Source organism: Lolium rigidum, chromosome 1 (assembly GCF_022539505.1).
Source record: "Lolium rigidum isolate FL_2022 chromosome 1, APGP_CSIRO_Lrig_0.1, whole genome shotgun sequence".
In the NCBI taxonomy this organism is placed as follows: Eukaryota; Viridiplantae; Streptophyta; class Magnoliopsida; order Poales; family Poaceae; genus Lolium; species Lolium rigidum.
In genome coordinates this window covers 126,987,817-127,015,370 of record NC_061508.1, presented here as the reverse complement: position 1 = coordinate 127,015,370, position 27,554 = coordinate 126,987,817, and the positions used below count along the sequence as shown (strand labels likewise).

The following is a 27,554-nucleotide window of genomic DNA, read 5'->3' as shown; positions in this document are numbered from 1 at the left end:
GTGCTGTTTTTATTTCGTTACTGTTGTTACTTCACTACTACTACTACTATAAAACTTTTACTACTGATAAACTGTTGCGAGCAGTCTATTTCTAGGTGCAATTGAATTGACCAATCATCTGTTAAAGCTTATAAATATTCTTTGGCTCCCCTTGTGTTGAATCAATAAATTTGAATTTTACTTCCCTCAAAGACTGTTGCGATCCTCTATACTTGTAGGTCATCACTGCTCTAGTTTCCGAACGGATTGAATCCGTCCGTGCTCGCATCGTTGAGCTCATGGCTTGGGGTGGCTCCGGTGATGTTGACCATGCCCGAGTTGCAGGAGTTGTGTGGGGAATCTTCTTCTCCTCTATCGGTGGTGCATTTGGAGGTGGGCTCACTTGGGTCCTTGTTAGTGCATATCGATGTTGTGTCCGAGATCTTTGTTCATGTGTTTTTACTGGGGTTTCCTCTATGATGTGGTGACCAACGTGTCGAGAGTTTACGGTTGTAACATCTTGGGAGAGTTAGTGGGTCTAACTAAGTAGTCGGGTAGTTGCATGCTTTGGGAGTAGCATGCAGTTGTTGTAACGGTTTTCGCCTAGTTTTTTTGTTAGAGGCAATTATCTTCTTATTAATTAATAGATTGAGGCAACAATTTCAGAAAATAATATCATCTGCTAACCTATTGTTCATCCCTCTAGTAACCATTTTTAAGCTATCATTAATCAAACAAATAGGCTTAAATTTCTAAATAATCACTACATCATCACACTTAGAAATAAGAGTTATCTTGTCAAAATTATGCCTACCAATATCCAAACCCCCATTGATTTTTTTTGACAAAGAGTATATATTAGTATCGCAAAAATACCAATTGCATCCATCCTTTGCAACAACGTATTGCCCTATTGACAATAAGAATGCACACAACGAAAAAAGAAGAAGAAGAATTACAATAAAAAGAAAAAAGAAGAAGAAGAATTACGCTAGAGTGATCACCTCCTTGTAGCAGCAACACTAACACTGCTAAGACATTACCAGAAGTCCAGCTTCTCCAAAAGCGATGCCTCCAAGAAGGAAACAGTGCACAAGCGTCATCGTCACCCGATCAAAGATCTTATGTTTTCACCCTTGAGAAAATCATCGCTCACAAAACAATGCCTTCAACAAGATCATTAAGGCAAAACCTTGGATTTTCACCCTGAGAGGTAATACTTTAAACGTATGATGTGTTGACACCCCCACTTCCGATGCCGATGCTCCAAATCAAAAATCCCCGAGCCAATTCATCATCGCCACAAATGCTAAACCACCATTGTTAGTCCTCAGATCCTGACTTCAATGACATTCCGTTGGCTGACTTCACCATGGAACGAGAAAGCGAGCTCCATGGTAATAGTCAGCAGAGTTTCTTAGCGCTCCCTCTGAAACCTAATGGGTAGAGAAAAATACGGGAGCGCACGACCGAATCCCACCTGATCCAGGAATCTTCAGGCAAGAATCGCCCAATAAAGTTTGATGGCGGAGGCTTCCGAAACATGACACTCTAGCCAGATCGATGGGGACTCTCATCTGGCAGATCATCATCTTGGCGTGAGTTGGAACCCTAGAACAACCACCTTCGTTCATAGCCGCGCTAGTATCCACCACGCCACCAGTCGGCAGCAAAGGAGGCGACGAAACCAGGAGGTGACTGGCGAGAACGCGACCGCCAGACAAGTCAACGCTGCACATGGAGCAACCAATGAGCGAGCAACATCGCTCCAGGGACGACCGCAGCTACCAGCAGGACAGCTAGGCCCAGTGTGCCAAGATCGGCCAGCTCCACCGCCAGTAGGGCAAGCGCAGCTACCAACCATAGCGTGCCTCACCAGCATCCCCTTCGAGAGCCCAACACCTCAGAACATACTGCGCAGCACCGACGCTAGACACGCCCGACGCCGTGCCCGATCGCCTGGAGCACCACGGGACGCGGCTCTACCGAAGAGCACTCCGCCTTTGGCAGGACTAGCGCTGCCACCTCCGCCGGCATCGGCAGCAGCAGGTGCCAGGCAGGGACGGGGATGGGGGGACTCGCGACGGGGATGGGAGGCCTCCGAAGTCGTCCAGAGGTGCCCTGATAGGCGGAGGTCAGACGGAATCTATATATATGAATCCTGATAAAATCACCAAATAACCTTTTGAGAGGAAAATTAATTTTCTCCCAAAACATTTGTTAAAATTCCCCTAAAAACCCAGGGCCTGTACTCTTATTATGGGCCAAGGAGAAAACAATCTCCTTAATGTGTTAGTGTTTTAGCTGGATGGGGATTTGGTCTGTGTGATTCCATCTGGCAACATAGGAGGATAATGGTGCACATCTCGGTTATGGATAGCACGATTCAGTAGGTCGCTGCTTTAGCGATCGGACGACCGCGACCTATTTACGGAGGTGTCTACACGGTTGGAGAATTTGGTCAATGAGTATTGTTGGATAATTGTTGGTGTATCTATTGGGATGTCTTCTTGTTCTCTGTTGTGGCCCATCTGGCCCAGCCTAGTCCTGACCTATATAAGGTGCTTCTATCTCTGTAACCCTAAGAAGAGACTGTTCCTCCCTGCAGCCTCCTTCTACCTCAGGTTAGGCCCTCACCTCTGTCCACATGGTATCAGAGCAAGGGGCAGTGAGGGCAACGATGGGAAGGACTGCTGATCTGGAAGCCTAGTCTGATGTGGCAGCTAGGAGGAAGAGGAAGAGGAAGGGAGTAGGCTGCTACGGTGGCTGGGAGGAAGAGGAAGGGAGCAGGCTGCTGCGGCGGCAAGGAGGGGACGGCAGTGACAAGTAAGAAGACGAAGAGGGCATCCTGCGGGTAAGCCCTTTAATGTTTCTGAGAGGTTAGTTTGGTGTCATGGATGGGGGACAATGGGGATTTGGCCAAGGCTCTGGAGAAGCTAGCATAACTTATCACTACCAAAGGAGATGGAGGAGGATCTGCTAGAGGGGGAGCAATCGTTCCCCATACCGACATCGGTAAGAAACTTGAGCTGCCGGTGAATGAAATCAAGTTGGAAGGAGTGGCCAACTATCTCTGGTGGTCAAGGAGGACGCTGTTGATATTGAACTCGAAAGGACTGGATGAACGTGTGAGTGGGAAGCTGCAGAACCAGCAGACAAGACCAGTCCGAAATGGAAAAAGTGGAATGCCATAAATTCTCTGATTGTGGCATGGTTGCTTAACTCTTTGGTTCCTAACATTGATGCTTCTGTAGAGGCACTCACAAAAGCTTCAGAGGTATGGGACACCTATCAAATCTCTATTCTGGAAAGGGGAACATTATGTTGATTGCTGAGATTGAGGATAAAGTGCATGACTTGTAACAAGAAAACAAAACTATGATGGCATATGTGGCTGAGTTGCAGCATCTTTGGGGAGATTTAGATCATGTTGATCCTCTGGAACTTTCTCATGGGGAATGTGTGAGTGTTGCTGCAAGCTGGATTGAACGTCGGCGAGTCATGAAGTTCTTGAAAGGTCTTAATCAAGATTTTGAGGGGAGAAGGGTTGCTTTAGTGCATCAAACCACTACCCCTTCTCTCAAAGAAGCCATTGCAGCTATGTCCAGACAGGAAGTGCGTCTGAATATGGCAAAGGGAAGCGATTATGTCCCTCATCCGACCTTCTACACAACCGAGAGACAAGAGATGAGAGACTGCTATACTTGTGGACAAAAGGGACACTTGAAGCATCAGTGTACCTCCTTTGCTACACCTAGTAGGGGGAGAGGAGGATACACACATGGCAGAGGAAGCTACAGAGGAAGAGGTGATGGCAGAGGTGGTGGACAACCATATAGATAGCAATATGGAAGAGGTGGTGGACAACAGTATGGCAGAGGTGATGGACAGACATATGGACATCAGTATGGCAGAGGAGGTGGACAACCATATGGACAACAGTATGGAAGGGGTGGTGGACAGCAGCACGCTATATCACCCAAGGCACATATGGCAGCAGCTTCAGAGCCAACTGCCAGTACCTCTCAGGGACAATCAAAGGAAGAAGGACAAAATGAAGCAACCTTTGGGAACTTTTCTCACTATGTCTATAAAGATGAAGGTAATATTGATAGAGTTTCTATAGCCACTCATAATGCTAATTTAGATTGAATTCTTGATTCTAGAGCATCCAAACATGTTACTAGGAATATTAGTGAGTTTGACTCTTATACTCAGTATCCTCCCACACATAGAGGCACTATCCAAACAAGAGATGGCACATCACAATCTATAAAAGGGGAGGGGTCGGTGCAATGTACACCCAACATAAAATTGTCATCAGTTCTACATGTTTCTACTTTTCCAGTAAATCTACTATCTCTAAGTGCCTTGATTGATCAGCAGGACTACCGTAATAGTTGATAGATATATGTGTTTAACTCAGGAAAGGGAGAGCAGCAAGAAGATTGGGACTGCAACCAGGCATAGAGGTCTTTGGCACATAGATCGTGACAAGTGTGGGCATGTTGCTAGTTCTGTGCTTGCTACGATTGTTGCAGGAAAGGAGAGTATGGCACTAGTTCATAATTGTTGAATGGGCCACATGGCGTTTGATAAAATGTTTCGAGTTTTTCTTGATGTAATGGATGGAGTGGACAAAACCAAATTATGTTTTGATGCCTGCGAATATGCTGAGCATACGAGAACCTCTTATGTTAATAGAGGGATCAGAAGTGTATCCCCATTTGTGTTAGTGCACTCTGATGTATGGACGTGTCCTGCTTGTGTCGATAAGTGGCATGAAGTACTTTGTGACTTTTATTGATTGCTATTCCGGAATGACTTGGATTTATCTTATGCGTCACAAAGATGAAGTGTTCACTTGTTTTCGTAGTTTTTGTGCCAATGTGAAAAACCAATTCAATGTTCGAGTGCAAGTGATCGAACCGATAATGGTACTGAATATATCAACAAACCTTTTGCTGCTTTCTTATCTTCGCAAGGTATACTGCACCGGACTTCATGTCCTGACACTTCTCCCCAGAATGGAGTTGCTGAGCGGAAGAATAGGCACATTCTTGAAGTGGCTCGATCTCTTATGTTTACCATGAATGTTCCCAAATTCTTATGGAGTGAGGAAGTTATGACTGCTACGTATTTGATCAACACAATGCCTTCAAAGATTCTAGGTATGCAGTCTCCTTGCCAACTCCTTCTAAATAACAGTTACTTTGTTGTACCACCCAAACTCTTTGGCTGTACATGTTTTGTAAGGGATCACATGACATCTGTTGGCAAGCTAGATCATCGGGCTATCAAATGTATCTTTATTGGCTATTCCTCCAGACAGAAGGGTTACAAGTGTTGGAGTCCCACTGACAGGAGGACATTTGTAAGCATGGATGTTACGTTTCGCGAGTCAGAACCATTTTATAATGGTGAGAGTCATCTTAGTGGCTTGTTCCAGGGGCTTGACCATCTTGGTGATGCTCAAGAGGGAGAGCAACAACAAGGTGGTGATCAAGAGCAGCAAGATGGTGACCAACAACAACATCAACAAATTCCTGTTGTTGCAGAGATTCCTGCAATTCCTGATACACCTACACCACCTAGACCCGTACCACCACAAAGATGGATGCAGAATCCACTTGTTTACTCTAGAAGACAAGTACGAACGGAACAAGTAGATGCACTGGAGGAGCAACAAGACCAGGGGCATGGGGGAGCAACCCATTCGACCTGAAAATCAAGGAAGCACAAGTGTAGATTCTGCTGAGGAGAATCAATCTCAGACTGAGTCCAATAATAGCCTAGACTTGCCAATTGCAATCAGGAAAGGGATAAGGAAAGTTGGGCCTCCTAAGCGACTTAGTTATGATGACTATGACGTAGGAAATTATATTTCTTACGAGGCATTGTCACCCTCTTTTCGGGCTTTTGTTGCTTCGCTGCAAACTGTATCTGTTCCTAAGGATTGGAAGGCGGCCAAGTTGGACCCGAGATGGTGCAATGCAATAATGGAAGAACTAGAGGCTTTGAAGAAAAATAAAACATGGGAGTTAACATATCTCCCTAAAGGAAAGAATAGAGTAGGATGTAAATGGATCTATTCTGTAAAATATAATGCGGAAGGAAAAGTGGAGAGATATAAGGCAAGACTTGTGGCAAGAGGATATAGTCGGACTTATGGCATTGACTATGATGAGACGTTTGCACGAGTGGCAAAAATGAGCACTGTCAGAATATGATCGTGCAACAAATTTCGGATAGCCCTTGCATCAACTTGATGTTAAAAATGCATTTCTGCATGGTGATCTTCAAGAGGAGGTGTATATGGAGATGCCACCAGGATTTGTCAGACCTGAAACTAAAAGGAAGGTATGTAGACTGAAGAAATCTCTATTGGTCTCAAACAATCTCCACGGGCCTGGTTTGACAGGTTTAGACAAGTGGTGTGTGGCATGGGATATGGTCAATGCAATGGAGACCATACCTTATTTTACAAACATTCTGAGCAGAAAATCAATATCCTTGCTGTGTATGTTGATTATATTATTATCACGGGAGATGATGATGTGGAAATCGCAAAACTGAAAGGATGCTTGAGTCAAGCCTTTGGGGTGAAAGATTTGGGAAAACTTAAATATTTTCTTGGAATAGAAGTTGCAAGATCGTCAAAAGGGATATCACTATCTCAAAGAAAGTACACATTGGATCTCTTAGATGATATGGGCATGCTGGGGTGCCGAGTGGCTTCAACACCTATTGATCAAAATAATAAAATCACAGCAGAGTCTGGAGAACCCATAGACAAGGAGAAATATCAAAGACTTGTTGGAAGACTAATATACTTATGCCACACGAGACCAAATATATCATTTGCAGTGAGTGTAGTGAGTCACTATATGCATGACCCGAGAGATGGACACTTGGAAGCAGCTCAAAGAATCTTGAGATACTTGAAGGGCACTCCGGAATTGTGGGTTAAAAGTAATGGACACCTAAATGTAGATGGATGCTTAGATGATCGAAGATTCACCTCAGGGTATTGTGTTTTTGTTGGAGAAAATTTGGTGTCATGGAGAAGTAAGAAACAATCTGTTGTCTCGAAATCAATAGCCGAAGCAGAGTACAGAGCTATGTCCTGGGTGAAATGTTGTGGGTACGAAACCTTCTAAGAGAGCTGAAAATTTAAGGCAAGGAAACTTGAAAGTGTGGTGTGATAATATGTCTGCCATAAACATAGCAAACAACCCTGTCCAGCATGAGCGAACTAAACATGTGGAAATAGACAGATTCTTTATTAAAGAAAAGATTGATGCAGGGATTATCTCATTGGCTTATGTGAGACAGGACAACAAGTGGCAGACTGTTTAACAAAAAGGCTGGGATCAAAGGAGTGCAATCTTGCCTGTGCCAAGATGGGGATGATTGACATTTATCATCCATCTTGAGGGGGATTGTTGGATAACTGTTGTTGTATCTGTTGGGCTGTCTTCTTGTTATCTATTGTGGACCGCCTAGTCCTGAACTATATAAGATGCTTCTATCTCTGTAACCCTAAGAAAAGAGTGTTCCTCTCTGCAGCCTCCTTCTGCCTCAGGTTAGACCCTCACCTCTGTCCATATTTATTTTACAACATAAGTGGCTGCATAGTCGTCGGATTGCAGCTCCAACGAGCTAGCTAGTTTTTCAACTTAGCTACTTTGGTTTTCTTGTTATACTTGCAACTTATATTTAGTCACGGCTTGGTTCGGAGTGCATTATAGTTATGCAGAGGTAGGGTGTAATACTTAAACTTTTTTAAGTAATAAAACGCGCCCAGCTTTTTGTACAAACCAAAGGAGAAACGAGAAAAGTAGCACGCTGCGCCAAAACTCTGTCCCTTCTTCTGTTCTTCGTCTTCGACAGGTTCAGAAACTAGACAGTGCAGACGCAGGCCTCAGCATGCAGGTTTATTTGTGAGCATCAAAGTTCGCCCGTGCAAAACAATTGGGATACCTAATCTAATCATGGATGTCGTGCAGATGCTAACCGGCCGGAATGCAAAGTTAGCACGCCTGCAGAGATTCATAACCCAACTGCAGGCCCGATCATATATTTCTAATCTAAGATTATTATTTTTCCTCACGAGTCACAAAGTCCAAAGTCTAATTATTTGAAGAACATCCAAGGCAGATAGCTCAATCATAGAGTTGGTAATCAAATCAACACAAACTGTTGTTTTGGCCTCTAATTGCTCCACTCGTACAAGCAAGAGTGCATGCACACTTGGTCAAAGCCCCATGCAATTGTTTTTGTTCTGCAAAATACTTGTAAAATCTTTCACACGCACACACCTGTAGTTGTTTTAGTTTTGTTCCTTTTAGGATAACCTGTTGTTGCTTTAATATGCATGCTTGTTTGTTTGTTTGTTTGGTAATGGGCCATTCACCATCCATATAAAAATGCTTATAGAGACATAAAGATAAAAAGACAGTGATGTCTAGTGTTTATTAAGAGAACAAAATCCTGAAATTAGGGAGGCAAATATTGTCCCCAACCACTAGGTCTTGTGCCTAGGGGACACTGAGTGACCCCATCAGCAAGCCTGAAACCATCACACAGTAATCTATTCAATTTTTCAGGTATCTTAACATTATGGCGAGTAAGCTTCAATGCACACATGAAAAGGTCTTGCAGAGATCGATGTGGATGTGACCCTTATTGGTTTTGCTCCAAAGTGCACGACAATACAGTCTTTTCCCCAAGTTTTATAGGGAAAGAAACACGGTGTAGTGCTGAGTGAACCACCAAGGTGGTGTGGCAGTCCACATCCTGCTGATGAATACTGACACCGGCTCCGGCTGATTTTATCTCCAAGCACGGCCTTCTAAAGTTTCTTAATTTTTCTATTTATGTGGATAGGATATATGGATTTTAGATTGCTCCTGCAAATTATGGTGATTTGTAGGGCAATGAAGTGGGCATGATTAACCTCCTAACCCGCTTTGCGGCTACTCAATGTAGTAACACGTGGAGAGCTAAAAAGAAAAGTTACAAGAAGATTCGTTTTTAGAGATCATTTGATCCTCAAACTTTGGCTTTCATTGATTTAACATATGTCCCAATTAGATTTCTTGCTCTGTCATGCTGTGGAGCTCGTAATACTCCAAAAATCAGTGTCGAAGTTTACAAACCATGAATAATATCATTAATCTGAGCTTAGTTATGTTCTTGTCCTGTTGAAAAATTAAGTCTGCAAAATCATGTCAGCCTATCATCGCAAAAGACTCCGAGGCAGACAGATGCCCTCAATCTCAGTAACTTGGGTCCAGCAGTGGTCAGGCTAGAAACTTGGGTTGCTAACTCTACTACCACTTTAGGTACTGCACTTTAGAAGCAAGAAGTGACTTTCTGCATCTATCTTTAGCTGCTGCCTTGTGCTGTCAATAGAATGTTCCTATCTTTACAGGGGTCATCAGGGGTAAAAATTACTAAATCCGTTAGTACATTTACCTTTTGACGTCTTAGCTAGGCTATACAACTTTTGGTGGGTAACTCTTGCACAGGTTCATCTGCTGCAATAGTTTACTGCAGATGGCACACTGTTCCGAACTGAAACCAAAAGGTAACTGAATCTGGTAAAAGGTAATTAAGACAAGCAAGTGTTAAGTATTGTTGCATAGTACTGTGATTCATGAACTGCACTTTTATCCATTCTGCATCATTTTTTAACTACGCTAAGTACCGCGGTCTCTTTTTTGTTTGTATGTTGATAAGTACCGCGGTCTCTTAGCAGCAGAATGTTCTTCTGCACTGACACTGACAGGAGTCACATTCGGTAATTGTAATAACAAAACAATCATGGTCAGCTTTTGACAATGTACCATCTGCAGAAGAAATTCCCGGATTGGATCTATCCAAGCTCGTAAAGTTCGATCGGCCATGTTCTGTAACTTTTTTTTAAGTTAAACGAGATCAGATCTTGGCTGCAACTAGGCCTGGAAAATGCCCTGTGTCAGGGAACTAACGGAAGAATGAGATGTAAAAGAACATGCATTACAGCTCGAGCAAGGTACGAGTTTTATCTTAATCAAAAGCGCGATAAGCCAGCCGTCTAGAACTTAACCATGTGCCTGCTATCTCCATCCATGTTGCCCTCACTCACAGGGCCAGGCATTCACCTTGCCATCCTTCTTGAGCTCTGATGGGATCTGAATCCGAACCACTCTCCGTCTTCCCATGATGCTCCAATGCCGCCATGTAACCCCCATTACTCAAAGCGCTGTGATTTGTGAGCCATGTGTGACACCTAATATGTCCCCTAACCTCATGTGGCTGAATGCTTAACCTAATGCATGCTAGTATAACTTGTAGATGATTTACCTAATGGCTAATGCATGTGAAAAGATTTGACCAAAGGCATGTTGTAACTAATAGAGGTCATGCTCTTGTGGTGGTAGTGTTACCTACTTCCTGTTGGATGGCATTGACTAATTAACTGCATGTTGTAGGCTAACATAAGGCTAGTTTGGGATCATACATAGCCGGGTGGGTCTTGAAGATTTAACTAACCAACCTAAGGATATGTTTTACATAATAAACTACCATACCAGAATTCTACTCAAAGACATGTTTATGTTCTTGCCAAAAGATGAAAATTTTCGACCGCGTCTCTTCTTTTCGAATACTTTCCAGGGCTTTGCCTCCTAGCAAGTATTTTATCCCTGCTAATACGCTAACCTTTTACTGGCCATGTGCACCCAAAGATTCCTGCCTCACCCTCTCATTTTGTTTAACACACAAAAACCTCTGATGATGCCTATGATGAGTTCACTTCACAGGCAGTAACAATAGTTTTTGTTTTCGGTCTCTTCCGAAAGTTAGGCATGTGATGTGAACATGCGCTTTGAACCTCGCGAAAATAGTACAGCATGGAAGCTGCAGAGAGAGTAATTTAGGTAATCCTCTGGATTAGATTAACTGGTGGTGGTATTCCATGTCCATGTGCAAACGGTGTAAGAATGTGCTGGTAGCAGGGAAGATGCTTGGAAATTTTTCCGCGTCAAGTGCTGCAGACAATACTACACGGAGAGGAACATGACAGAGAGCAGCGTCCGTGACATTCTGATTCTGCTGCTGTAAGTTTTGCAGATCTGAGAAAGCTGCAGGAGGAGAAGAAGAAGAAGGGGAAACGATGGACGCGGCGCTGCAGATATACGATTGGTTGCTTGCTGCTAAGTAGATCATCAGTCCCAACGAGGTTAGATTGCCAAGAACGCAGAGCATGTTCCACCTGCATGACTGCATCACTGCAGCAACACTGAATGATGTTTTCTGCAAGAACTCAGACTTCTGAATATCGTCAAGAAGTAAATCATAGGACAGCAGAACGACAGCCAAGAAAACAATACTGCCATTTTCAGTGACAGTGGTCAGAAATATACTGCATAGGAGTGCAATTTTGACCGAGCTTAAGGTAAGATGCGATTTTGACATAGCTAAAGTTACAATATGGCAAACACTAAGGTTGCTGTAAAAACAATTCTGGAACAATGCAGAGAATGCAAGCTAAAAAAAAGGTTGCAAAAAGAAATGCCGGAATCACGGTAGACAGGAAGAAACATTGAGAAGGTAAGCACTCAGAAGAGAGCATGTCAAGGGAAACAGTAAACAAACACCAGCAGCTGCTTAACCTCTGTGCTCTGAGCTTCTGACCACACTGCATCGACGCAGTACAAAAGAACAAAGTTTCCACAGGGGCTAGAACACCGTACTGAACAATAGATTAAAGCTGGGTTACCGAGAGAGGGAGAGAATTACAACAGCATCATCGCTGCGCGGAACCCGAGAGAGAAGAGATGTTTTTCCTCACTCACATCCTAAGCATGATTAACAATGGCATCAACTAGGGTCAAATGATGGCATCAAGAAGAAAAATTGATGGCATCAAGAGGCTCCATTGCAATGCAGGCCACTTTCCTCCCGCCTTCCTTCTCAGTTCTCCCTGCTTAAACAAATGATCATATTCCTTCCTCATCCAAAACTCCAAGAACATCTTTTTCTCTTTTTTCGAAAATCAAGTTAACCACTCACTCACATACTCACTGAGACAGTGCACCAAATCAAATCTGTAGGAGTAGCAGTACTTTATTAAGAAGAATATCCTGCTAAAAAGCTATGCTAAGCTATGGCTTGCTCGTTCGGATCCAGATCTCCAGGCACAACCAAAACCTTTGAGCTATAAACAAATCCCGGGGTTTCCCTCCCACTCTGCACCATAGATAGTAGGCGCCACCACCACCAAGTCCTCACCTGTCCCGCCTCCTTCTCTCGCTCGCTCCACGCGCGCCGCGCCAGGTCGCCGGCAATGCCTCCTCCTCCGCGGTTACGCGCCATCGCGACGTGGCTGATCCTCGCGTGCGTCTGCGGCGCGGCGTGCTTCCTGCCGCGTGCCCATGGCGCCAACGAGCAGGGCGAGGCGCTGCTGCGATGGAAGCGCTCGCTGACGAACGGCACGGGCGCAGCCGCCGCGCTGGGGACGTGGAGCGACTCGGACGCGAGCGCGTGCCGGTGGACCGGCGTGGCGTGCGATGCGCGCGGCAACGTGGTGTCACTGATCATCAAGAACGTCGACCTCGGCGGGACCGTGCCGGCGGGCGTGCTCCGGCCGCTCGCGCCGTCGCTAGAGACGCTGGTGCTCTCGGGAACCAACCTCACCGGCGCAATCCCCAAGGAGCTCGGTGGGTACGCAGCGCTGACCACCGTTGACCTCAGCGGGAACACCCTCTCCGGCGCGATCCCGGCCGAGCTCTGCCGGCTCGCCAAGCTCCAGACGCTGGCGCTCAACACCAACTCGCTGCAGGGCGCCATCCCCGACGGCATTGGCAACCTCACCGCGCTCACGTCCCTCACGCTCTACGACAACGAGCTGAGCGGCACGATCCCGGCCAGCATCGGGAGCCTGAAGAAGCTGCAGGTGCTGCGCGCCGGCGGGAACCCCGCTTTGAAGGGCCCGCTGCCGTCGGAGATCGGCGGGTGCACCAGCCTCACCATGCTCGGCCTCGCCGAGACCGGCCTCTCCGGCAGCCTCCCGGACACGATCGGGCAGCTCAAAAACCTCCAGACCCTCGCCATCTACACCGCCATGCTGACCGGCACCATCCCCGAGAGCATCGGCAACTGCACCCAGCTCACCAGCCTCTACCTGTACCAGAATTCTCTCACCGGCTCCGTGCCGCCGCAGCTCGGCCAGCTGCGCAAGCTGCAGACGGTGCTCCTGTGGCAGAACCAGCTCGTCGGCACCATACCGCCGGAGATCGGCAACTGCAAGGAGCTAGTGCTCATCGACCTGTCGCTCAACGGGCTCACGGGCCCCATCCCGAAGAGCTTCGGCGGGCTCTCCAAGCTGCAGCAGCTGCAGCTCAGTACGAACAAGCTCACCGGCACCATCCCATCGGAGCTCTCCAACTGCACGTCGCTCACCGACGTCGAGGTGGACAACAACGAGCTGTCGGGAGAGATCGACATCGACTTCCCTAGGCTACGCAACCTGACGCTCTTCTACGCGTGGCAGAACCGGCTCACCGGCGGCGTGCCCGCGAGCCTGGCTCAGTGTGAAGGCATGCAGTCGCTGGATCTTTCCTACAACAACCTCACCGGCTCCATCCCGAGGGAGTTGTTCGCCCTGCAGAATTTGACCAAGCTGCTGCTCCTCAGCAACGAGCTCTCGGGGTTTATACCGCCGGAGATCGGCAACTGCACCAATCTCTACCGGCTCCGGCTCAACGAAAACCGGCTTTCGGGCACCATACCTGCCGAGATCGGCAAGCTGAAGAACCTCAATTTCCTCGACCTTGGAAGCAACCGCCTCGTCGGCCCTCTGCCGGCGTCCATGTCGGGGTGCGACAACCTCGAGTTCATCGACCTGCACTCCAACTCCCTGTCCGGCGCGCTCCCGGACCAGCTTCCACGCAGTCTTCAGATCGTCGACATCTCCGACAACCGCCTCACCGGGCTGTTGGGCCCCGGCATTGGGAGGCTGCCGGAGCTGACCAAGCTTAGCCTCGGGAAGAACCGGATCTCCGGCGGCATCCCACCGGAGCTTGGTTCTTGCGAGAAGCTCCAGCTGTTGGACCTCGGCGACAACGTGCTCTCGGGCGGCATCCCGCAGGAGCTGAGCATGCTTCCTTTCTTGGAAATTTCACTCAATCTCAGCTGCAACCGCCTGTCGGGCGAGATTCCGTCGCAGTTCGGCAGCCTGGATAAGCTCGCCTGCCTCGACGTGTCCTACAACCAGCTCTCCGGTAGCTTGACGCCTCTCGCGAGGTTGGAGAACCTCGTCACGCTCAACATCTCCTACAACGCTTTCTCCGGCGAGCTCCCGGACACGCCCTTCTTCCAGAAGCTCCCGCTCAGCAACATCGCCGGCAACCACCTGCTTGTCGTTGGCGCCGGCGCTGACGAGAACTCCCGGCGGGCGGCCGTCTCGGCTTTGAAGCTCGCGATGACGATCCTCGTTGCGGTCAGCGCCTTCCTCCTCGTGACGGCCACGTACGTGCTCGCCCGCTCGCGCCGCCGGAACAGCAGTGCCATCAACAGTGGCGCCGCTGAGGCGTGGGAGGTGACTCTGTACCAGAAGCTGGACTTCTCGGTGGACGACGTGGTGCGCGGCCTCACGTCGGCGAACGTGATCGGCACGGGGAGCTCGGGCGTGGTGTACCGCGTGGAGCTCCCCAACGGCGAGCCGCTCGCCGTGAAGAAGATGTGGTCCTCCGACGAGGCCGGCGCGTTCCGCAACGAGATCTCGGCGCTGGGCTCGATCCGCCACCGCAACATCGTGAGGCTGCTCGGGTGGGGCGCCAACCGGAGCACCAAGCTGCTGTTCTACACCTACCTGCCCAACGGCAGCCTCAGCGGCTTCCTGCACCGCGGTGGCGTCAAGGGCGCCGCTGACTGGGGTGCCCGGTACGAGGTCGCGCTCGGAGTCGCGCACGCCGTGGCGTACCTCCACCACGACTGCCTGCCCGCCATCCTGCACGGTGACATCAAGGCCATGAACGTCCTGCTCGGCCCGAGCAACGAGCCGTACCTCGCCGACTTCGGCCTCGCACGCGTCCTGTCCGGCGTGATCGAGCCCGGCAGCTCCGCCGAATTGGACACGTCCAAGCCACGCATCGCTGGATCATATGGATACATCGCACCAGGTATAATTAAACGATCTTCTGATTTTTATCTAATTTGTTCAAGGGAAATTGCTATTGTGAATTTGTGATTACTAATTGAGATTCTTCTTGGAGCAGAGTACGCGTCCATGCAGAGGATCACGGAGAAGAGCGATGTGTACAGCTTCGGTGTCGTGGTGCTGGAGATGCTTACGGGGAAGCACCCGCTGGACCCGACGCTGCCGGGCGGGACGCACCTGGTGCAGTGGGTGAGGGAGCACACGCAGGCGAAGCGGGCCGTGGCGGAGCTCCTCGACGCGCGGCTGCGCGGCAAGCCCGAGGCGCAGGTGCACGAGATGCTGCAGGTGTTCGCCGTGGCCATGCTCTGCATCAGCCACCGCGCCGACGACCGGCCGGCCATGAAGGACGTAGTCGCGCTGCTCAAGGAGATCAGGCGGCCCACCGATAGCGCCGCCGGTGACGACGGCAAGGAGCAGCCGTGCGGTGCTCAGGCCGAGCAGCGCTCGCCGGCTCCTCGGAGCGCGCTGCCGCCGATGGGCGGCTCATCAAACTGCTCCTTTGCCATGTCCGATTACTCAAGCTGAGCTGCTTGTTACAGTACTGTAGTAGATAAGATAACAGCACACTGATCAAATGTGTAGAGTTTTTTTTTTTTTTGAGATATCAGTGAGATCAGTAAATTAGTAGGTAGTTATTTCATGTATTATTACTTTAAGGTTATATAATGTGATTATTTTCAGATAGCAGGGAATTTGTCAAGTAAAATTCATGTTTGATCTGTGTATTTAAAGGCCAGGCGATTAGGTCATGTATGGCATCAGCTCGACCAAATGGCACATTTGCTTCATCGAAGACAACATGGGGTCTGCTCCAGTACGGGCAATCCCTATTCATCGCTTATAGCGATCTGTATCTGGGGCGCCGCACAGAGATAATTTTTTTGGGCCGGCCCACTACTAGCGATAGAACCTTTTCCGGTATTTCGTGCTGATCAGATCCTTGTCTGCATCGTTGGTTTTCTCCGATTTTAATTTTTACTGCTCAGTTTTCTTCTCCGGTTTTTATTTTTTATGTTCGGTTTTCATTTCCAGTTTTTACATCTTTTTTCTATTAATAATTTCAAAATCTGAACAATTTTTTGAAATATATTTATTTTTCAAATTTGATTTTTTTAACTTTGAATGGTTTTTGAACAATTTTCAAATGTGAACAATTTCAAATGTGAATAATTTTTAAATGTGAACAATTTTCAAATTTGAACAATTCCCAAGTTTTAACAACTTTCGAATTTGAACATTTTTCAAATCTGAACAATTTTCTAATTTGAACATTTTTCAAATATGAAGAATTTTTTATTTGAATATTTCAAAATCTAAACAATTTCTAAATCCGAACATTTATTCAAAATTTTCCTTTAAAAAAAAACCCACCAGAAAACCAAAACAAGCATCGAGTGATTTGAGTCCCGAATTGTGAGAGCTCTAGCGACTGCGAATGCAAATGGGCCAGCCCAGGTCGTGTCAGCTTAAGCGATTTCGTCCCTTTGCTTCGCTTAAAGGGAGGACCCTCCAGTATGCCCCCCCCCCCCACCCCAAACTCAGTTTGGGCTCCTAAGCCCAAATCCAAACCCAAACTCAGTATGCACCCATGTATGGGTATACCGTATATTTGACAGCCACCAACAACTTCACGATCTATACATGCAGCTGATCTCCACCTCCATGTTCGTAGACGCCGGCTGTCGTCCAGCCGATCCCCACGTTTGCATCTCCAAACCCTCACACACCACGTCCGACCATAGGCCGCGTAAACCAAGGCCGGCCAGACCGGCTACAAGTCTGGTGGCCTTCGTTCTCAACAGCCCAGACTGTCCGGTGAGTGGGTGGCCGGACAGTCTGTCGGACTGCCGCACCGCCATCGCCGTTTCTGCAAACCTCCACGTCACCGTTATTGCACGTCGTCGTAAGGTCTGATCGTGCCGACCATCTCCGTGCCACCATTACTACACGCCGCCGTATGTCCTGATTGGGCTGGACATCACCGCTAGCTTTGCCTACTGGTAGGCACACCGCTGCGTTGCCATGGCTCCCGCCGGCCACGAATGCCACCGCCCGGAAAAAACCACTTTGGATGAGATGACGACAGCGTGCTACTCGTACATATACGTACCTTGCAGCTTGTATAATTTATTTGGGCCATACGGGTTTTGTACAACCGTTATGTTTTAATGACGAAGGGGTATCAAGTGATCTCAGCCGTTCTTGTATTTGAGTTTGCAATGAGTTTGGGGAGGGGGTTGTACCGGAGCAACGCCATTTGTGCATTCTTTGAAGCACGATTAACAAACTATACAGTACATATGCAACAACCAAGATAGCTCATAGCTGTCTGTCACTGCCATCTTATCAAAAGCCCTAGAGTTCCGCTCTAGCCATAGCTCCCGTGCAACCAGGATCACCAAAGAGTTCATTTCCTTCCTATGATTCTTCGGTGTCGCATTGGACAGTGTTGGCCACCAAGTGCTTAGCCTATCCTCTACACTGGGCTTGTGTAGATGCATCCTCAGGGGCAACAATATGTGGTACCACACCTCCTTGGAGAATGAGCATTGCATCGTTAGATGCTCTACCATCTCTTCCTCCTGGCAGCACAAGGTGCACAAAGGCGGATGTTGCAGGCCCCGCCGTGCGAGTCGATCGGCTGTCCATAACCTGTCCTTCAGTGCCAACCACATGTGGATTTTATGCTTGAGTGGTGCACCCGCCGTCCACAGTTCCTTGGCGCCTGACATCTCAATTCTGCCAATGAAGAACATGCGGCAAACTGACTTCACAGAATATGTTGCATTGGGTGTCAGGCGCCAGCTGATCGCATCGGGCAGTTCTTCGTTAACTTGCATATTGCTTACAACCTCCCAGAGATCCATATACTCCACTAGTGCTTGGACGGAAGGATTTCCTTTGATCATGTGTGCCCACTCGTTTCCAGGCGGGGCATCAGCCACAAACGCTCTCAGGCTGGCCGGCTTCACGTGCTTCATAAGATTTGGCGCAATTTTCCCAGCACTACGATTTTTAAATCCATTGATCTACCCAGAACTTCAGGCGCTTCCGATCCCCTAGCTCACAGGATACCGCCGCCCGAAACACATGTTCCGCTTGTTGCGTAGCGTGAACTGCAGTCCCTTCCAGGACTTGTCCTGCTCCTCCATTTCCAGCCATCGCCAGCGCGTTCGTAGTGCCAAGTTCAGCAACCTCAAGTTCTTCATGCCAAGGCCACCGAGGGCTTTTGGAGAGCAGATCATGTCCTAGGCAACTGCACATTGTCCTCTTCTTGCTTCAGTAGATGCCGACCAGAAGAAACCCCTCAACAACTTATTCAGGCTGTTGAAGAACCATGGGGGCAAGTCGAGGGAGAGCAGGTGATAGATTGGTGTCGCAGTAAGCGTGGAGTCAACTAGCACTAACCTGCCACTCCTGTCCAGCATCCCAGCCTTCCACCTGGGCACATGTGCGGCAACCTTGTCCAGAAGAGGCTGTAAATCTCTCTTCGAGAGTCTGATGAGAGAGAGGGGAAGTCCAAGGTATTGAACCGGGAATTTCTTGATTGGGCATTGGAGGGCATTCAGCAAGTTCTGCAGATCCACTCCCTCACACCTGATAGGTGAAGCTGAGCTCTTTGCAAGGTTACAGCGTAGCCCGGATGCCTCGCCAAAAAGGTGCAGGATTTCCCGCGCAGCTTCGGCCTCCGCCAGGATAGGTTTCATCATCAGGACCAGATCATCGGCGAACATCGACAACCGGTGCCTCATTCCGCTTCGGGCAAAGGGAGCAAATAAGCCATGTTGCTCCGCAAACCTGATCACCGCCGTGAAGACATCCATCACCAATAAGAACAGGGTGGGGGAGATCGGATCGCCTTGGAGGAGCCCCTTCGCGTGCCAGAACCTATCGCCCGCGCTTCCATTGATTAGAACTCTGGTGTTTGCGGTTGATAATAGGGTTGTCAGGCGCGCAATCCACCTTGCCCCGAAGCCTCTATGCCTCAGAATTTGAACGAGGAACGACCAAGATACGGAATCAAACGCCTTTGCCATGTCGATTTTCAGCATAAGTGTCGGCGTTCGCCTACGGTGGAGGCTTCGGATAGAGTGTTGGACCAAGAAGAAATTGTCTTGAATTGTTCTTCCCTTGACGGATGCACTTTGATTATCACTGACCAGCTGCGGAAGCGGGCTAGCGAGGCGGATCGCCAATGCTTTCTCTACGATCTTGGCTATACTATGAATCAAGCTCACCGTTCTGTAGTCCCCAACATAAGCAGCATCTTCCTTTTTCGGCAGCAACGTGATGTATGCCTCATTGAGGCGTGCAAAACCCCAGCTGTCCGCTGAATCAAAGCAAGCAATCGCTCGCATAACAACCTCCTTGACAGTCGACCAGCTGGACTGAAAGAATCACCCAGTGAAGCCGTCCGGCCCGGGCGCCTTGTTCGGTGGCAGCGCCCACACCGCTGCCCATATCTCCTCCTTCGAGAATGGCAGCTCCAACGCCGTTGCATCCACTGCTGGTAGGTCCAGCACGCCCAGATTCAGTGATGAGGATACACTCAGGGAATATGATGATGGTACATGCTTGAGCTGGAAAGACATATTAAGTCTAATTGACGATCATTATAAGGTGAATTCCTTCCTGGTTGAAAGTAATGCTTTGTTTGATGTGAACTTTATACTACCTAAGTTTATGCATTCATGTATGAATAGGTATCATGGAAGAACAAGCAAGGCACAGGGAAGGAGAGAAGCAGCTGGACATGGTGTTGGACGTGAAGATATTGCACAGACGCGCGAGGGAGGAGAGGGAGTGATACATCCCAAACTTATCTATAATGTTTGATGCTCCATGCTTGTTTTGTTACAATTCTTATATGTTTTATGTGCACTTTTCCACACTTTTTAGTATTTTCTGGGACTAACCTATTAACGCAGTGCCGCAGTGCCAGTTCCTATTTTCTGCTGTTTATGTGTTTCAGAAAAGTTGTACATGAAAGTTTCTCGGAATTGGACGAAACAAAAGCCCGGAGTCTTATTTTTCGGGACGGAGCCAAAAGGACACACGCAGGAGAGCTACCGCGAGGCACTACATAGGGCAGGCGCGGCCCCACCCTTGGTTGCGCCTGACCCATGTACTGGCGCCTCGTCGCCTCGTTTGCTCCGCCCTTCCACCTATTTATTCCTCGTATCAGGAAAACCCCATGGACGAGAGCCTCCATCCACGAAAAGTTCTGACGCCGCCGTTGATACGTCTCCGACGTATCGATAATTTCTTATGTTCTATGCCATATTATTGATGATACCTACATGTTTTATGCACACTTTATGTCATATTCGTGCATTTTCTGGAACTAACCTATTAACAAGATGCCGAAGTGCCGATTCTTGTTTTCTGCTGTTTTTGGTTTCGAAATCCTAGTAACGAAATATTCTCGGAATTGGACGAAACGAAGACCCGGGTTCCTATTTTCACCGGAAGCATCCAGAACACCCGGGAAGGACCGGAGGGGGGCACTGGGCCCCCGGACCATAGGCCGGCGCGGCCCAGGCCCCGGCCGCGCCGCCATATGGTGTGGCCACCCCTTCGACCCTCTGCGCCGCCTCTTCGCCTACTTAAAGCCTCCGTCGCGAAACCCCCGGGACGAAAAACCACGATACGGAAAACCTTCCGGAGCCGCCGCCATCGCGAAGCCAAGATGCGGGGACAGGAGTCTCTGTTCCGGCACCCTGCCGGAGCGGGGAAGTGCCCCGGAAGGCTTCTCCATCGACACCGCTGCCATCTCCACCGCCATCTTCATCACCGCTGCTGCTCCCATGAGGAGGGAGTAGTTCTCCATCGAGGCTCGGGGCTGTACCGGTAGCTATGTGGTTCATCTCTCTCCTATGTACTTCAATACAATAATCTCATGAGCTTCCTTACATGATTGAGATTCATATGATGATGCTTGTAATCTAGATGTCATTATGCTAGTCAAGTGAGTTTTACTTATGTGATCTCCAGGAGACTCCTTGTCCCACGTGTGTAAAGGTGACAGTGTGTGCACCGTGTGGGTCTCTTAGGCTATATTTCACGAGAATACTTATTCACTGTTGAATGGCATAGTGAGGTGCTTATTTATATCTCTTTATGATTGCAATATGTTTTGTATCACAATTTATCTATGTGCTACTCTAGTGATGTGTTATTAAAGTAGTTTTATTCCTCCTGCACGTGTGTAAAGGTGACAGTGATGTGCACCGTGTTAGTACTTGGTTTATGCTATGATCATGATCTCTTGTAGATTGCGAAGTTAACTATTGCTATGATAATATTGATGTGATCTATTCCTCCTACATATGCATGAAGGTGACAGTGTGCATGCTATGCTAGTACTTGGTTTAGTCTTTTCATCTATCTTACACTAAAGGTTACTAAAACATGAACATTATTGTGGAGCTTGTTAACTCCGGCATTGAGGGTTCGTGTAATCCTACGCAATGTGTTCATCATCCAACAAGAGTGTAGAGTATGCATTTATCTATTCTGTTATGTGATCAAAGTTGAGAGTGTCCACTAGTGAAAGTCTAATCCCTAGGCCTTGTTCCTAAATACTGATATCGCTGCTTGTTTACTGTTTTTTTAGCGTTACTACTGTTGCGTTACTCTCGCTGCGTTACTACTCTTGTTTACTGTCTCGGGCAAAGCACTTTTCCGGTGCCGTTGCTACTGCTTATTCATACCACCTGTATTTCACTATCTCTTCGCCGAACTAGTGCACCTATTAGGTGTGTTGGGGACACAAGAGACTTCTTGCTTTGTGGTTGCAGGGTTGCATGAGAGGGATATCTTTGACCTCTTCCTCCCTGAGTTCGATAAACCTTGGGTGATCCACTTAAGGGAAACTTGCTTGCTGTTCTACAAACCTCTGCTCTTGGAGGCCCAACACTCGTCTACAAGAATAGAAGCACCCGTAGACATCAAGCATATTTTACGGCGCCGTTGCTGGGGAGGAAAGGTAAAAGGCTCTCATACTACGGTCCCGGGTAAAGTATTTTTACGGCGCCGTTGTGTGTGTGCTCGAAGCTATTTCCTTTAGATCCTGCAATTGCATCTTTTTGTTTCTTGTTTGCACTAGTTTGGCATAATGGACAACAATGAGCTTCTTATTCTATTTCCTGATTTAAAACATGGATTGTTTGATGCGAAAATTAAAAAACCTATGAAATCTTATTTGCATGCTGGTAATAATATTAGTATGAACGCTTTGAACACCATTGTTGATAATGATATAGAAAGTTCTAAGCTTGGGGAAGCTGGTTTTCATGATCTTTTTAGTCCCCCAAGCATTGAGGAGAAAATTTTCTTTGATGATACTTTGCCTCCTATTTCTGATTATAATGATAGTGGTCTTTTGGTGCCACCTACTATGGAGAGTAAATTTTGTTGTGATTATACTATGCCTCCTACACTTGATGAGAATAATAATGATAGCTACTTTGTTGAATTTGCTCCCACTACAACTAATAAAATTGATTATGCCTATGTGGAGAGTAATAATTTTATGCATGAGACTCATGATAAGAATGCTTTATGTGATAGTTATATTGTTGAGTTTGCTCATGATGCTACTGAAAGTTATTATGAGAGAGGAAAATATGGTGGTAGAAATTTTCATGTTACTAAAATGCCTCTCTATGTGCTGAAATTTTTGAAGCTACACTTGTTTTATCTTCCTATGCTTGTCACTTTGCTCTTCATGAACTTGTTTATTTACAAGATTCCTATGCATAGGAAGCATGTTAGACTTAAATGTGTTTTGAATTTGCCTCTTGATGCTCTCTTTTGCTTCAAATACTATTTCTTGCGAGTGCATCATTAAAGCTGCTTGAGCCCATCTTAACGGCTATAAAGAAAGAACTTCTTGGGAGATAACCCATGTGTTATTTTGCTACAGTACTTTGTTTTATATTTGTGTCTTGGAAGTTGTTTACTACTGTAGCAACCTCTCCTTATCTTAGTTTTATGTTTTGTTGTGCCAAGTAAAGTCTTTGATAGTAAAGTAAGTACTAGATTTGGATTACTTGCGCGAGTTCAGATTTCTTTCTTTGTCACGAATCTGGGTCTATCTCTCTGTAGGTAGCTCAGAAAATTAAGCCAATTTACGTGCATGATCCTCAGATATGTACGCAACTTTCATTCAATTTGAGCATTTTCGTTTGAGCAAGTCTGGTGACCTAATAAAATCCATCTTTACGGATTGTTCTGTTTTGACAGATTCTGCCTTTTATTTCGCATTGCCTCTTTTGCTATGTTGGATGAATTTCTTTGATCCATTAATGTCCAGTAGCTTTATGCAATGTCCAGAAGTGTTAAGAATGATTGTGTCACCTCCGAACATGTTAATTTTTATTGTGCACTAACCCTCTAATGAGTTGTTTCGAGTTTGGTGTGGAGGAAGTTTTCAAGGGTCAAGAGAGGAGGATGATATACTATGATCAAGAAGAGTGAAAGCTCTAAGCTTGGGGATGCCCGGTGGTTCACCCCTGCATATTCTAAGAAGACTCAAGCGTCTAAGCTTGGGGATGCCCAAGGCATCCCCTTCTTCATCGACAACATTATCGGGTTCCTCCCCTGAAACTATATTTTTATTCCGTCACATCTTATGTACTTTACTTGGAGCGTCGGTTTGTTTTGTTTTTGTTTATGTTTGAATAAATGGATTCTATCATGCTTGTGTGGGAGAGATACACGCTCCGCTGGTTCGTATGAACACATGTGTTCTTAGCTTCATAGTATTCATGGCGAAGTTTCTTCTTCGTTAATTTGTTATATGGTTGGAATTGGAAAATGATACATGTAGTAAATTGCTATAATGTCTTGGATAATGTGATACTTGGCAATTGTTGTGCTCATGTTTAAGCTCTTGCATCATATGCTTTGCACCTATTAATGAAGAAATACATAGAGCTTGCTAAAATTTGGTTTGCATAATTGGTCTCTCTAAAGTCTAGATAATTTCTAGTATTGAGTTTTGAACAACAAGGAAGACGGTGTAGAGTCTTATAATGTTTACAATATGTCTTTTATGTGAGTTTTGCTGCACCGGTTCATCCTTGTGTTTGTTTCAAATAACCTTGCTAGCCTAAGCCTTGTATCGAGAGGGAATACTTCTCATGCATCCAAAATCCTTGAGCCAACTACTATGCCATTTGTGTCCACCATACCTACCTACTACATGGTATTTCTCCGCCATTCCAAAGTAAATTGCTTGAGTGCTACCTTTAAATAATTCAAAATTTATCACCTCTGATTTGTGTCAATGTTTTATAGCTCATGAGGAAGTATGTGGTGTTTTATCTTTCGATCTTGTCATTTACTTCGACAGACTTTCACAATGGACTAGTGGCACATCCGCTTATCCAATAATTTTGCAAAAAGAGTCGGCAATGGGGTTCCCAGCCCGATTAATTAACTTGCATTAATAATTCTCTTCACATGTTTTGCTCGATTCATCAGTAAGCAACTTAATTTTGCAAATAGACACTCCTTCATGGTATGTGATTGTTGGAAGGCACCAGAGGATTCGGTTAGCCATGGCTTGTGTAAGCAAAAGGTTGGGAGGAGTGTCATCCATAAATAAAGAAAAACTAAACTAAAGTACATGTGTAAACAAAAGAGAAGAGGGATGATCTACCTTGCTGGGTAGAGATAACGTCCTTCATGGGAGCCGCTCTTGAAAGTCTGGTTGATGAGGTAGTTAGAGTGCCCACTACCATTCGTTGACAACAACAAACACCTCTCAAAACTTTACTTTTATGCTCTCTTTATGTTTTCAAAAACCAAAGCTCTAGCACAAATATAGCAATCGATGCTTTTCCTCTTTGAAGGACCTTTCTTTTACTTTTATGTTGAGTCAGTTCACCTATTTCTCTCCACCTCAAGAAGCAAACACTTGTGTGAGCTGTGCATTGATTCCTACATACTTGCATATTGTACTTGTTATATTACTCTATGTTTGACAATTATCCATGAGATATACATGTTACAAGTTGAAAGCAACTACTTGAAACTTAATCTTCCTTTGTGTTGCTTCAATACCTTTACTTTGATTTATTGCTTTATGAGTTAACTCTTATGCAAGACTTATTGATGCTTGTCTTGAAGTACTATTCATGAAAAGTCTTTGCTTTATGATTCACTTGTTTACTCATGTCATTACCATTGTTTTGATCGCTGCATTCACTACATATGTTTACAAATAGTATGATCAAGGTTATGATGGCATATCACTTCAGAAATTATCTTTGTTATCGTTTTACCTGCTCAGGACGAGCAGGAACTAAGCTTGGGGATGCTTGATACGTCTCCGACGTATCGATAATTTCTTATGTTCCATGCCACATTATTGATGATATCTACATGTTTTATGCACATTATATGTCGTATTTATGCATTTTCCGGCACTAACCTATCAACGAGATGCCGAAGAGCCGATTGCTTGTTTTCTGCTTGTTTTGGTTTCAGAAATCCTAGTAACGAAATATTCTCGGGATGGACGAAATCAACGCCCGGGGTCCTATTTTGCACGAAGCTTCCGGAAGTCCGAGGGAGAGTCGAAGTGGGGCCACGGGTGGCGACACACCGGGGCGGCGCGGCCCAAGCCCTGGCCGCGCCGGCCTGCGTGTGGGCCCCTCGTGCGCCCCTCTACCTGCCCTTCCGCCTACAAATAGCCTTCGTCGCGAAACCCCCGGTGCAGAGGCCACGATACGGAAAACCTTCCGGAGACGCCGCCGCCAATCCCATCTCGGGGGATTACGGAGATCACCTCCGGCACCCTGCCGGGAGGGGAATCATCTCCCGGAGGACTCTTCACCGCCATGGTCGCCTCCGGAGTGATGAGTGAGTAGTTCACCCCTGGACTATGGGTCCATAGCGATAGCTAGATGGTTGTCTTCTCCTCATGTGCTTCATTGTCGGATCTTGTGAGCTGCCTAACATGATCAAGATCATCTATACGTAATTCTATATGTTGTGTTTGTCGGGATCAGATGGATAGAGAATACTATGTTATGTTGATTATCAATCTATTACCTATGTGTTGTTTATGATCTTGCATGCTCTCAGATTATTAGTAGAGGCTACGGCCAAGTTTTGCTCTTAACTCCAAGAGGGAGTATTTATGCTCGATAGTGGGTTCATGTCTACGATGGCGTGTAACTCACACGTTCGTTGGGAACCCCAAGAGGAAGGTATGATGCGCACAGCGGCAAGTTTTCCCTCGAGAAAGAAACCAAGGTTTATCGAACCAGGAGGAGCCAAGAAGCACGTTGAAGGTTGATGGCGGCGGGATGTAGTGCGGCGCAACACCGGAGATTCGGCGCCAACGTGGAACCTGCACAACACAATCCAAAGTACTTTGCCCTAGCGAAACGGTGAGGTTGTCAATCTCACCTGACTTGCTTTGTAACAAAGGATTAACCGTATTGTGTGGAAGATGATTGTTTGCAGAGAAAACGATAGAAACAAGTATTGCAGCAGATTTGTATTTCGGTATTAAAAGAATGGACCGGGGTCCACGAGTTCACTAGAGTGTCTCTCCCATAAGATAAAAGCATGTTGGGTGAACAAATTACAGTCGGGCAATTGACAAATAGAGAGGCATAACAATGCACATACATGTCATGATAAGTATAGTGAGATTTAATTGGGCATTACGACAAAGTACATAGACCGCCATCCAAACTGCATCTATGCCTAAAAAGTCCACCTTCGAGTTATCATCAAGAACCCCTTCCAGTATTAAGTTGCTAAACAACAGACAATTGCATTAAGTATGGTGCGTAATGTAATCAATAACTACATCCTCGGACATAGCATCAATGTTTTATCCCTAGTGGCAACAACACAACACAACCTTAGAACTTTCTGTCACTGTCCCGGTGTCAATGCGGGCATGAACCCACTATCGAGCATAAATACTCCCTCTTGGAGTTAAGAGCAAAAACTTGGCGAGCCTCTACTAATAACGGAGAGCATGCAAGATCATAAACAACACATATGTAATAACTTGATAATTAACATAACATGGTATTCTCTATCCATCGGATCCAGACAAACACAACATAGAGTATTACAGATAGATGATCTTGATCATGTTAGGCAGCTCACAAGATCCAACAATGAAGCTACAATGAGGAGAAGACAACCATCTAGCTACTGCTATGGACCCATAGTCCAGGGGTGAACTACTCACTCATCACTCCGGAGAGCGACCATGGCGGTGTAGAGTCCTCAGGGAGATGAATCCCCTCTCCGGCCGGGGTGCCGGAGGAGATCTCAGAATCCCAGAGATGGGATTGGCGGCGGCGGCGTCTGGAAGGTTTTCCGTATCGTG

The 27,554-nt window shown here is 46.6% G+C and overlaps 1 protein-coding gene across 1 annotated transcript; it reads left to right on the top strand.

Annotated features, from left to right (window-relative positions):
- The first annotated feature begins 12,313 nt into the window (after window positions 1–12,313).
- LOC124651415 (LRR receptor-like serine/threonine-protein kinase RGI3) lies at window positions 12,314–15,712 on the top strand. Its single transcript, XM_047190518.1, has 2 exons — window positions 12,314–15,149; window positions 15,246–15,712. The coding sequence occupies exons 1-2, from the start codon at window positions 12,314–12,316 to the stop codon at window positions 15,710–15,712; spliced, it is 3,303 nt and encodes a 1,100-aa protein (XP_047046474.1).
- Window positions 15,713–27,554: the final 11,842 nt, after the last annotated feature.